General features: G+C 56.0%; 2 protein-coding genes across 2 annotated transcripts in view; one reads left to right on the top strand and one right to left on the bottom strand.

Annotated features, from left to right (window-relative positions):
• Positions 1-1,259: 1,259 nt before the first annotated feature.
• Positions 1,260-9,965, top strand: EMWEY_00019890 (hypothetical protein, conserved; the record flags this gene model as incomplete). The annotated part of the gene is made up of 13 exons (XM_013480268.1): positions 1,260-2,555; positions 2,765-2,983; positions 3,218-3,302; positions 3,491-4,155; positions 4,241-5,042; positions 5,217-5,866; positions 6,124-7,407; positions 7,555-7,916; positions 8,081-8,645; positions 9,118-9,192; positions 9,358-9,448; positions 9,618-9,793; positions 9,942-9,965. The coding sequence occupies 13 exons, from the start codon at positions 1,260-1,262 to the stop codon at positions 9,963-9,965; spliced, it is 6,294 nt and encodes a 2,097-aa protein (XP_013335722.1).
• A 652-nt stretch (positions 9,966-10,617) lies between these two features.
• The window catches only part of EMWEY_00019880 (hypothetical protein, conserved), a gene marked incomplete at both ends in the record, with an annotated part of 7,445 nt that continues 5,562 nt past the window's right edge, over positions 10,618-12,500 (bottom strand). The window contains one exon of the mRNA XM_013480267.1: positions 10,618-12,500. This exon is cut by the window's right edge and continues 3,244 nt beyond it. Within this exon, the coding sequence (XP_013335721.1) occupies positions 10,618-12,500 (1,883 nt within the window).

The following is a 12,500-nucleotide window of genomic DNA, read 5'->3' as shown; positions in this document are numbered from 1 at the left end:
TGCTGCTGCTGCGTTTTTCAGACATTTGTTCTCTCTTGGACGTTGTGCTACAACTTAGTCTACGTCTTTTAAATAAATAAATAAATAAATTAATTAATTAATTAATTAATTAATTAATTAATTAACTAAATTAATTAAATTAATTAGTAAATAAATTAAATAATAATTAATTATTAATTAATTATTAATTAATTAATAATTAATTAAAGGGACAAATGCATAAACAAACAAAAACATAAATAAATAAAAAATTTTAATTAATAAGTAAACAACTAAATAAATAAATAAATAAATAAATAAATAGTAAATTATTTATTTATTTATTTATTTATTTAATTTATTTATTTATTTATTTATTAACATAAAACCTAACCCTAACCCTAAACCCTAACCCTAAAAGTTTTCGGTTAAAGAATTCAACACGGAAACCCTAAATAAGGGTTTAGGGTTTAGGGTTTAGGGTTTGGGGGTTAGGGTTTATGGCGGAGGCCTAAGCTTAGTATATAGGTATGCGAGCATCTGGACTTAAGGTGGGCAACTAGGGTTTAGGGTTTAGGGTTTAGGGTTTCTAGGTAGGATTTGGAGTATAGAGTACGCCTAGGGTTTAGGGTTTAGGGTTTATAGGGTTAGCAGCCGCCCGTAGCTCCTGATGCCGTTGCTGCAGCCGCTGGCAAACTGTTGTTGCTAGTGCAGCAGCAGCAGCAGCACTTGCTGCTGCTGCTGTTGCGGCTGCAGTTGCTGCCTGATAAACCAAACAAAGGGAACACAACCTTGTTGCTGCAGCTGCTGCTGCTGCTGCTCTAGCAGCAGCAATAGAGTAGGAGCACCACTGCAACAATAATAGCTTTTACTACTACTAGCGAAGGGGCCCCCTCGGTGTACTGGGGAGGGGGGCCCCAGGGGCCCCACGATGAGGGCCCCCCATGGGGGCCCCCAATGGGGGCCCCCCAGTACCCTTATGGGGTGTTAAAATTTGTAAAATATATCAAAACAGAAATGATTTTGTTTTTGCATGCAAATTAGATTGCTGCGGCTTTGGATTCTTTTGCTGCTGCTGCTGCTGCTGCTGCAGCTGCCGGCCCCTGGTAGGCCGCCGTTGCTGCTGTTTGCTGCTCTTGAGTGGAGAGCAGCAGACGAGACTGCAGCAACAGCAGCATAACAGCAGCAGCAATAATTGCAGCAGAAGCTGCAGCAGCTGCTGGAACAGCAGCAGCTGCAGCTCCTCCTGCTGCCGCTGCAGCAGCAGGAGGGTGGGCCTCATGGAGTCTGCAGCATCGACAACAGCGGAGAGGGATTGGCAGCAACTGCAGCAGCTGCAGCAGCTGCAGCAGCAACTGCAGCGTGAAGATGCAGCAACTGCTGCAGCTGAGGGTTGCAAGAGGCAGCAGCTGCTGCTGCAGATAAAGCGGCAGCTGCAGCAGAGGCAGCTGCCACTGCAGCAGCTGCTGCAGTGTGTACATGATCTTGGTCATCTGCTGTTTGCTGCTGGTGCTGCTGCCTTTAGAAGAGGTGGGCAGCCGCTGCTGCTGCTGCGAGACACCCAAGCAGCAGCAACAGAGCAACAGCAGCTGCTGCAGCAGCGGCTCGAGCTGCTGCAGCAAGAAGACTCTTCAGGGGCTGCTGCGCCAAGGCCTGCTACAGCAGCAGCAGCAGCAGCAGCAGCTGCTGCTGCTGCTGAGGAGGAAGATGGCTCCCGCTGCCCTTATAGTATATTGGGGGGATCGATCCCCTCGCAGTGTATTGTGCTGCTGCTAGATCTGGTGCTGCAGCAGCAGCAGCACGCCCTTGTGCGTGCTGAGGTGTATAGGCAACTTCATCGTTGCAGCCATTTGCTGCCTGCCTTGCTTCTGCCCACCCAAGAAGCTGCTGCTGCACTTGTGAGGCAGCAGCTGCTGCGGCTACTGCAGCAGCAGCAGCAGCAGCAGCCACGGCTTATTGGCCTCGCGCTGCTGCGCAAGGTACCTGCTCTTGTGCTGCAGCAGCCACACTTCTTGTGGCTGCTGCTGCAGCACCTCATAGGCTATTCAGGTGTATCTTCACCTTCTGCTGCAGCAGCAGCGGCTGCTGCGGCTGCTGCTGCTGTGCGCAGCTCGTCACCAGCTGCTTCTGGTGCCAACGAATCGCCACGCCGCAGCAGCAGCAGCAGCAGCAGCAGCACTGGCAGCAGCACCAGCATGCAGCTGTACATTCCTACTTCCGCGCATGCAGCAGAAGCAGCTTCTGCTCTTGCTGCTGTTGCTGCAGTTGTCCCTTATCTATCAGGAGACTTATGTGTCTCCTTGCTGCGGCTATGTCTTGCTGCTGTCTTACCGTCTCCTGCTGCAGCAGAGCAGCAGCTGCTGCTGCGGCAGGCGATGCTGCTGCAGCGGCGATCTGTGTCTATGGGTGATACCCCTTCAGGTACCGATCTGCTGCTGTTGCTGCAGCAGCAACAGCAGCAGCAGCAGCTGCAGCAGGAGGACCTCCAGTGTCTTACGCTGCGCTCGCTGCCTCCGTTAGCCAATCGATTGTCTCTTCTTGCTGCTGCCTTTGGCTGTGTCTCCCCGCTGCTCCCTGTAAGTTGCTGCTGCTGCTGTTGCTGCTGCTGCTGCTGCTGTGGCTTCTGCTGCTGTGGCTGCTGATTGGTGTAGCACATGTAGGTGCTTGCAACAGTAACCCCCGCCGCAGCAACAGGTCCTCTCAGCTGCTGCAGCAACTGCAGCAGCAACAGCAGCAACAGCAGCAACAGCAGCATATTTGCAGTATTGTTTGTTTGTTGCTGCAGGCTGTGGCTGTGTGGTCTCTGAGGGTGCTGTGGGCCTTAGCCAACAGGTCTGCTCAGCTGCTGCAGCAACTGCAGCAGCAACAGCAGCAACAGCAGCAGCAGCAGCAGCAGCAGCAGCGCCGTCATAGTTGGGAGGAGCCCTTCTTATGTGTTATTGGTAGCTGCATGCGCGCAGCAACACAACTCGCCCTCACCAATCCTTTCTTGGCTCCTTTGCAGGTAAGCAGCAGCAGCAGCATCAGCAGCAGCAGCAGCAGCTGCTGCTGCTGCTGCTGCAACGTCTGTGAAATGTATTGTAGAGAACACAGAGGCAGCTGCTCTGTCTACACCTTCTTGTCTCTGGTTGAGATGTTTGCTGCAGTGCTGCTGCTGCTGCTGCTGCTAAGTGTTGCTGCCTGTTGGGTGCTGCTGCTGCTGCTGCTGTGGTCCTTCAGGTTTGCTGCCTCCGTACAGTCCTCTCCGCCTCGCTCTGCTGCAGCCGGAGCAGCAGTGGCTCGCCGGCAGCAGCAGCAACAGCAACAGCAGCAGCTGGAGCTCTGTCAGTAGCCGCAGCTGCTGCACAACAGTTGCTGTTGCTGCAGCAGCAGCAACTGGTAGTAGTTATGACGGCAACCAGAGCAGCAGCAGCGAGGAAGAAGCGACAGCGCCGAGGCCCAAGTGTGCCTGCCGATGCACTCTGCTGCTGCTGCTGCTGCTCTCCTGCTGACTCTGGGGGTGTTGCGTCAGGCAGCAGCACACCGGAAAGCAGCAGCAGCAGCAACAACAGCAGCAACAGCAGCAGCAGCAACAACGATCACTGGAAGAAGCTGCTTAAAGCTCGCCTGGCTCGTGCTGCTGCCTCGAGAGGTGCGGGGGCAGGTAGAGATACTGCAGCAAGCGCAGGAGCATCTGCTGCTGCAGGTACGCAGCAGCAGCAACAGCAGCAGCAACAGCAGCAGCAGCAGCAGCAACGCCAGCCTGCTCCTACAGAACCTTTAGCTCCTGCATCATCAGCAGCAATCGAAGCAGCAGCTCTGTGTCTCCTTCCGCAAGATGAGGTCTTGCGGTGGCTGCGTGCTGCTGCTGCTGCTGCAGATGCTGCTGCTGTTGCTGCTCTTCTTGGCCTCCTTAGCGGAGCGCTGCAGCAGCAAGCCAGTTGCCCCTGCTGCCACTGCTGCATGTCAGGACATGCAGCGGGTGCAGCAGCTCCCTCCCAAGAAGAGCAGCAACAGCAACGATCACAGCAGCAGCAGCAGCAGCAGCAGCAATCAGAACAGCTAAATGCAGCCGCGGCCCCGCAGGAGAAGCAAGGACAGATGCAGCGCGACCTTCCGATGGACAATCCTGCTGCTGCAGCTGGCTCTGCAGCTGCAGCTGGCCCTGCTGCTGCTGCTGCTGCGTCATCGTTACCAGTGCCTGCTGCTCCTGCTGCTGCGGGCGGCGCAACAGGCACCACACCAGACATCGGAGTGCCTTCACTGCCGATTAAAAGTGCAGCAAGTGCTGCAGCAGCAGCAGCAGCCAGCGCAGCAGCAGCCAGTGCAGCAGCAGCCAGCGCAGCACCAGCCAGTGCAGCACCAGCCAGCGCAGCACCAGCCAGCGCAGCAGCAGCAGCAGCAGGTGGAGCAGCAGAAGCGTGCAGAGGAGCACCATCAGCAGCCTGAGGAGCAGCATCAGGATCCGGCGGAGCAGCAGCAGCAGCCATCGCAGCTGCAACAGCCATCGCTGCAGCAGCAATCATCGCTGCAGCAGCAACCATCGCAGCAGCAGAAGCAGCAGCAGCAGAAGCAGCAACTGTGGCCGCAACAGGAAGAGGATTGTCAGTCCGAGGAAGGAGAACTGTCTTCTACAGCATCTCCTCCGGGGTCACCTGAGCAGCAGCCACAACCGCCGCTGCAGGAGGAACAACAGCAACAGCAGCAGCAGCATCAACAACAACAGCAGCAGCAGCAACAACAACAACAAGAACAACAGAAATCACAACAGTCACAACAGCAGCCGCAACAGCAATCGCAACAACAGCAGCCGCAACAGCAACCGCAACAGCAGCCGCAACAGCAGCAGCAGCAACAGCAGTTGGATGACCACCAACAGCAGCTACAGAAAGGAACATTAGAAGACAAAGGCCCTTGTAAACGCATGCGGGTGCAGCCTCCCTCCAGCAGCAGCAGCAGCAGCAACAGTAGCAGCAGTAGCAGCAGCACCAGCAGTAACAGCAGCAGCAGCGGCACCAGCAGTAACAGCAGCACCACCAGCCAACTGGGATCACCTCCACAAGGGTCTGCTGGGACGGCTGCAGGTCCCATCAGCAGCAGCAGCAAAAGGACCACCAAAGGTTGCTGCTGCTGCTGCTGCTGCAAGGCATCATCTTGTTCCCTTAGCTCACAGCGCATGCAGCAGCTTCTCGCTGCAGCAAGAATTACTTCCCATACATCTGGTGTGGCTGCTGCTGTTGCTGCTGCTGCTTCGTTAGGCGTGAGTGACAGCCCAGCAGCAACTCGCGCAGCAGCAACTACTGGAGCAGCTGAAGACGGAGGAACAGCAGCAACAACAGCAGCAACAGCAGCAACGAATGCCACGGCGTATGACTGCTTTGCTGCTCAGACATTGTTAAACCTTCGCTGTTGCCTTCTCCCTTTAGACGGGTTCGACAACAGTAGCAGCAGCAGCAGTGACAGCAGCAGCAGCAGCAGCAGCAGCAGCACCGAAAGTGTGGGAGAGCTGCTGCGGCATTTGCTGCTGCCGCTTCTGATATCGCTGCAGCAACCTCTGCCAGTCCGCGTCCTTGCTGCTATTGTGTCCTGCCAGTTCGTAGCACAGCAGCAACAACAGCTTTTGTTGCAGCAGCAGCACCAGCAGCAGCAGCAACAGCAGCAGCAGCAACAGCAGCAGCAGCAACAACAGCAGCAGCAGCAGCAGCAACAGGATTCTGGAGAGCAGCAATCGAAGATGAGCAGCAAAACTGAGGATGAAATGACAGTGCTTGTCTTTAAGGCGATTGCCAGTTTGCTGCTCTTCTTGAGAGACGAATGCAGCAGCAGCAGCAGCAACAGCAACAACAGCAGCAACAGCAGAAGTAGCAAGAGGGGCCGTTTGTCTGTCCAGACACCAGAGGGACAGAGAGTAAGAAGTGACGGTGTCTTTGCTGTTACTGCTGCTGCAGTTGCCGTTGCTGTTGCTGCTGCTGCTGCTGCTTATCGTGTTGTTGCTACTGCTGTTGCTGTTGCTGCAGCTGCTGCTGTGTGCTGCTGCTGCTATTGTTATTACCCCTCTATGGCCCTTCCAATCCCTTAACTGCTGTTATCGTACCGTTGTGGTTGCTGCTGCTTCTGTTTGCTGCTGCTTCTGTTTGCTGCTGCTGCTGTTTGCTGCTGCTGCAGGAGGCGCTGGCACTTGCTGTTGCTGAGAGTCTTGCTTTGCTTTGCATGCGCAATCCCCTCTTGGCCTGCCGAGTAGCAGAAGAGTTGCTGCCTCCAGCACCAGCTGCTGCTGCTGCTTCTGCTGCTGCTGCTACCTATGGCGTGCCGCAGCAGGAACCCCTACCGCTGCAGCAGCAACAGATCCGCATTGTGTCTCTTCCCCACGACGGGTCTCTTTCCCTCTCCTTGCTGCCTCTTCTCTCCTTAAATGTGCTGCAGCAAACAGTGCTGCTGCCTGTGGTGTCTGCTGCTGCTGCTCCTGCAGCAGCTGCAGCTCAGTCGCTGCAGCAACATTTCCGAATCGACGCAGGTCATGTCGAGTCTGTGCAACAGGAAGGGCAGAACAACAGCAACAACAACAGCAGCAGCAGCAACAGCACGACCTCCAACAAAGGCGGTGGCTGCAGCAGCAGCAGCAGTGGCGTGCTACTCGTGCTGCTAGATCTTGAATCTGCACAGCTGTCTAGACACCTCAAGAGCTGTTTTCTACCCGGTCTGCAGGGACCTCGCTGCCACGTGCTGCTGCAGCAGCAGCAACAGCGGCAGCAGACTGATGGTTGTGTGTTCTGGGGAGTGACTCCAGCCGCAGCAGCGCAGCAGCAGCAGCAGCAGCAGCAAGGAACCACTGATGCGCTGCAGCAGCACTTCCAATGGATCGGCACATATCGCTCGGCGCTGCTTCTGATGCTGCAGCAGCTGCTGCAGCTGCACGGGATTGCTTGGCCTGCTGCTGCTGGGGGTCGATCTACACCTAAACCAGCAGCACCAGCAGCAGCTGCTGTAGCAGCAGCAGCATCTGCTGCAGCTGCTGCGATTACACACCCCTCGCAGATGCCTATCAACATTGTGTACAAGGCAGCTGTTTGTGCTGCTATCACGGGGCTGCAGCACGCTGCTGCTGCTGCTGCGCTGCATGCACTAGCTTCTGCTGCTGCTGCTGCTGCCTCCCAGAGATGGCTTAGTGCACTTGCTTGTGCTGTCGACGCGGAGGCCGCTGTCGTTGCTGCTGCTCCTGCAGAAGCAACTCTAGCAGCAGCAGCAGCACCAGCAGCAGCATCAGGCACTGGTGACACAGCAGCAGATGAAGAGACAGTTGCTGCTCTTGGTGCTGGAGTGCGAAAAGCCTTCTGCTGCTGGAGAGAGTCGCTGCAGCAGCTGCACCAGTGCCGCAGAAGCAGGCGCATGCAGCTGCCGCGCAGCAGCAGCAGCCCGCCTCCCCTACCGCCTCTTGCTGCATTCGTTGAGGTTAGCTGCTGCACCTTCTGCTGCTGTTGCTTCGCTTGTTGCTGTTGCTGATCCTGTTCCATTTCCTTTTTCAAAGCGTCAGTGCTCCTTACAGCTGCATTTGGTCTGCTGCTGCTGCTGCTGCTGCTGCTGCTGTTGCTGCTGCAGGGCCGCATGAAGATTGCTTCCCTTTTGCACTCCTTCGCTGCCTTTTGCCTCGAGGCACTCCGCCGCTGTGGCTACACCAACACCAGCAGCAACAGCAGCAGCAACAGCAGCAGCAACAGCAGCACTAACAGCAGCAGCTGCTGCCAAGATGAAGGGCTAAAGCGGGCAGTGGGAGATCGGCCTGAGTGTCTGCCAAGCCCAAACAACGATCCAGCTCCTGCTGCTGTTGCTGCTGCTGCTGCTGCTGCTGCTGCTCCTATAGCTGCTGGTGCTGCTGCTGCTGCCGTCACTGACACTGAGTTTGCTGGCCTTTGTGTGGATCTTGAGAGCATTAGACAGGCAGCGACGGAGGCTCTACAATTGTACGCTGCTGCTGCCGTTGCTGCTGTTGCTGCTGGTGTTGCTGTTGTTGCTGCTGCTACATCATTGTTCCTCCTGTTGCCGACAGGTATGTAGCATATCATGATCCACCTACAACAAGACTTGCTGCTGCTTCTGCTGCTGCTGTTGTTCGTGTTTGCTGCAGCTTCCAGAGGCAGCTACAGCTGATGGGCAACTGCTGCCAGACGACAAAACGGCTGCTGCTGCTGCAGTGCTGCTGCTGCCGCACGGCAATTCTCTTGGCATCTTTTTGTTTGCTGCGTCTCATTCTCTCCAAGCAGCAGCAGCTGCATGCGCTACAGCAGCAGCTGCGTGCGCTGCAGAAGCCCGTAAAGGGAGACCCGTCAAGCAGCAGCAGTGACAGCAGCAGCAAGAGCAGCACCACAAGCAACAGCGTCAATGTCTTGCTGCTACAGCAAGGCATCAACGAGCTGCAAGAATCAGCAGAAGACCTGCAGCAGCAGCTACAGGGTTACTGCAGCAGCAATGCAGCTGCTGTTGACTTAAGGGGCATTTGGCTCTGTGCATGTGCTGCCTCGCCTGCTGCAGCAAAGCAGCAGCTTCTTGCTGCACTTTGCTCCAGCAGCAGCAGCAGCGACCGGGATACAAAAACTGCAGAGCACTCCAAGAGCAAAAACAGCACAATCAGCAGCAGCAGCAGCAACAGCTCCTCCGGAGGCGCAGCAGCAGCAGCCGCAGCAACAGGGTCAGTAAGGCCGTTCTTTTTTTATGAGCAGCTGCTGCCGTTGTTGACGTGGGAGGAACCACCGAGGAAAACAGCAGCAGCAGCAGCAGCAGCAGCAGCACCAGCAGGGGATCCAGTTGTTGAAGGCGCAGCAACAGGCAGACTGCCTGCATGCCTGCTTCGATGGTTGCTGCTTCTGCTGCAGCAGCTCATTTGCTGCAGCTGGCCTCTGCCTCCTCGTCTCTTTTCTGCTGCTCCTCTTCCTTGGGTTGCTGCACAGGCAGTCGTTGAAGGAGATGTATGCAACTTGCAACTGCTGCTGCTGTTGCTGCTGCTGTTCCTGCTGCTGATGCTGTTGTTTCTGCTGCTGTTATAGTTGCTGCCGCTGTTGTAGGCTGGCTGCTGCTGCAGTAGTGGTTGAATGCTGCAGCAATCACTTCGCAACAAGAGAGAAACTGCTGCTGCTGCTGCTGCTGTGTCCTTGTTTTGCTGCTTAGGGTGCTGCTGCTGCTGGCCGTCTTACGGGGATGATGCCTGCTGTGTCAGTGCATGCAGAATTGCGTGGGGCCCCGGTAAGGAGATACTTTATTAAGTCTGCTGCTGCTGCCTGCTGCTGCTCTGCTGTCTCTGTCTCTACTGTGCACGTGACCTACCGCAACAGTGACAGCAGCAGCAACAAAACAACAACAGCAGCAGCAGCAGCAACTTATGTATTTGCTGCTCGTTTGCTGCCGCAGGCGGAGACACTACAAGCGTGGCGTTGGCTAGAAATTAAATACTTATTTATTTGCAGCAATTCAGGGACACATCTAACTAACAACGATCCAAGTACGACCTTGTTGCTGCTACTGCTGCTGCTACTGCTGCTCTTATTGCTGCTGCTGTTGCTGCAGGCTTGGGTGTTGCGCTGCAGCAAGAATCCCCTTCCTAACGCTGCTGCTGCTGCTGGTGAGTTTGTGTCTGTATCCTCCTGCGTTTGCTGCTGCTGTGTCTGCAGGGCGGACGGAGCTGCGGCGGGTGTTGGTGCCGGTGCCGCAGCCCTTTGTATCCCCCACCGACAGCAGCAGCAGCAGCAACAGCAGCAGCAGGTCAATGAGGAGCAATGCATTGGGGGGTAGTGGGCAATGGAGTGGGCAGCAGGATGCAGCGGGTCGTTGGCAGGAGTCTCCTGTGGTTCGTCACCGTTGCTGCTGCAGTTGCTGCAGTTGCTGCAGTGCTGCTGCTGCAGGCAGCAGCATGCAGTGTCTTGCTGTAGAGACACGGCCCTTAGATAGGGCCTATAGGCCTATAGGGGAGACAACCCTTACCTCTGTCCTTGCAGGACAACCAGACCTACAGGCATTAGACCTTTAATATCCTTAGCTAGCTAGCTAGCTAGCTAGCTAGTTATTTGACGGCTACCTGTCCACGTACCCAATGCCTCAGCTACCTGGCTACCTAGCTAGCTAGCTAGCTAGCCTTCCAGCAAGCTATGGAGGTACCAAATACCCCAGCTAGCTAGCTAGCTAGCTAGCCATCCAGCTAGCTGTCCAAATAGACTCTGCCCCAGCTAGCTAGCTAGCTAGCCAGTTCCTTAGGCACTTAACTCGCTACTAAGCTAGACAAGAAGCTAGCTAGCTAGCTAGCTGACTATAGCTGCGTTATCCTATCTAATGGGGTCCCTGGCTAACACGACCCCCAGCTAGCTGCTGCAGTACCCCTCCTGCTGCTGCTGCTGCTGCTGGCTAGCTGACAACAAATATCTTAGAGACTGCAATTGCATTGTCTCTGCTAAAGAAAGACACCGGCCCCACAAGATAGCAGCAGCAGCAGCAGTACCTACTGCTGCTGCTGCTGCTGCTGCTCTTGCTGCTGTCGCGGGCCTAATTCGCCCACGGTAGTGTGGCCTTAAGTTGAAGGCAACAACAGCAGCAATGTGCTGCTGCTGCTGCTGCTGCGGCTGCTGCTGTAAGTGCAACTGCCAGGTGCTGTACAACTATGGGATCTTTGTGCTGCTGCTAGTGTTGTTGTTGTTGTTGCTGCTGCTGCCGTTGCTGCTGCTGCAGACGCCATGAGTTATGGTGCTGCTTGTGCTGCAGCAGCACCTCTTGCTGCTGTTTTAACAACTCGGAGTAATGCTTCTGTAGCAGCAGCTGCTGCTGCAGCATATCCCTGTAGCTGCGGTGGTGCTCAGCAACAACAGCCTGCGCTTCTCCATCCTGCTGCTGCTGCTGCCTTCTTGCAGGGAGAAGGTTGAGGGCATTGTATGCTGCAGCAGCCATTGCAGGCCTTAGAGGGATTGCTGCTGCTGCTACTGGAGACATGCAGCAAACAGGCACATGCTGCTGCTGCGGCAGCTGTGGAGTCCACACTAATGCTGCTGCTGCCTGCTGCTGCTGCTGCTGTTGTTGCTGCTGCTGGTCCTGAAGAGGGAAGGGGCAAACAGCAACTGGTAACTTCTGAGGCACAAGCACGGCTGTGGGCTGCAGCAGCAACAGCTGCTGCTGCTGCTGCTGCTGCTGCTGCTGCCCCTGTGGAGGGCAGCTGGCGAGCCGCTGCGGCACCCCGGGCATGTGCAAGAGCTGTTGCTGCTGCTTCGCAGCAGCAACAGCAGCAGGTGTAATTGCTGCAGTTGGGGTTTCCCCCCTTGACTCAACTAAGCCGGCCGGCATCTGCTGCCGCTGCTGCCGCTGCTGCTGCTGCTGCTGCTGCTGCTGTGCGGCTGCACACAAGGAGCCGCGGGGTGTCTGGACATTTGTAGACAAGTCTGTGGAGACAGATGGATCTTCTTGCTGCTGCTCTATCTTGGGCAGCAGCAACGCAGGCGGGTAGTTGATTTTCTGCTGCTGCTGCTGCTGCTGCTGCTGTAGCGATCCTCGCCGCAGCAAGGGCAGCGTCAGCCTTGTCGGATGCACAGAGCCAAATGCAGCTGTGAATCCTGCTGGGACCGCTGGTTGCTGCTGCTGCTGCTGCTGCCTGTCTTGCTGCTGCTGCTGCTGCTGCTGCTGCTGCTGCTGCTGACTGTCGGGGTAGTAAGGCGAGGGCTTCAGAGGAGCCGAAGGGATTGCATTGTTGCCATCTTCTTCCTGTTGCATGCAGCAACTATTTTTTAATGGGCTGCTGCGGTTGTTGCTGCTGTTGCTGGTGCTGCTGCTGCTGCTGCAGCTACTGTCGTTACATGGAGAGGAAGCAGCAACAGAGCTAAGCTCGTTGCCAGAGAGGAGACAAGGAGACACTTGGGGTGTCCCTTTGTCCCCTGGTGGGGTGTATATATAGAACTGCTGTGGGGCCCCACAGCTCTGGGGGCCCCCCAAACGGGGGGGGCCTCCCTCCCCTGTCTGTGATGGGGGGGCCCCTGTATGGGGCCCCCAACTCGATCCAGAGGCAGGAGGGCACAAAGGGTTGTCCCCGCTGTCTGCTGCAGGGGCCCCAAGAGACAAGCTTGATTTAAGTGGAGACACTCCAGAGGAGACACTATCCTTCGGTGGCACTGTTGCTGCTGCTGCTGCTGCTGCTGCTGCTGCTGCTGCTGCTGCTGATGTTTCAGAGCCTGTTGCTGCTGTTCCTGCCGATGCTGCTGCTGTTGATGTATCCAGAGAGCACGCGTCGCTGCATGCAGCAGCAGGAGAGCTAGGGGAGTCGTGGATCGAACAAGCTCTTGCTGCTGCTGCTGCCTTTGCTGCTGCTTTTGCTGCTGCTGTTGCTGCTTCTTCTAAGGTAACAGAGGGAGGCCGAGGCTTCCGCATAGACCTTACTAATGTTGTTCTTGCTGGTGCTGCTGCTGCTGCTGCTCCTGCTGCTGATGGTGTGCTGCCGTCAGGTGTATGTACACCACGGCCTCTCCGTGCAGCGGGCTCTCGGCCGCGCCCAAGGGGCCCCTTTCGAAGACGCTGCTGCTGCT

The sequence above is a fragment of the Eimeria maxima genome, genomic scaffold, assembly GCF_000499605.1.
Source record: "Eimeria maxima Weybridge genomic scaffold, Emw_scaff178, whole genome shotgun sequence".
In the NCBI taxonomy this organism is placed as follows: Eukaryota; Apicomplexa; class Conoidasida; order Eucoccidiorida; family Eimeriidae; genus Eimeria; species Eimeria maxima.
This window is presented reverse-complemented; position numbering and strand designations above follow the sequence as displayed.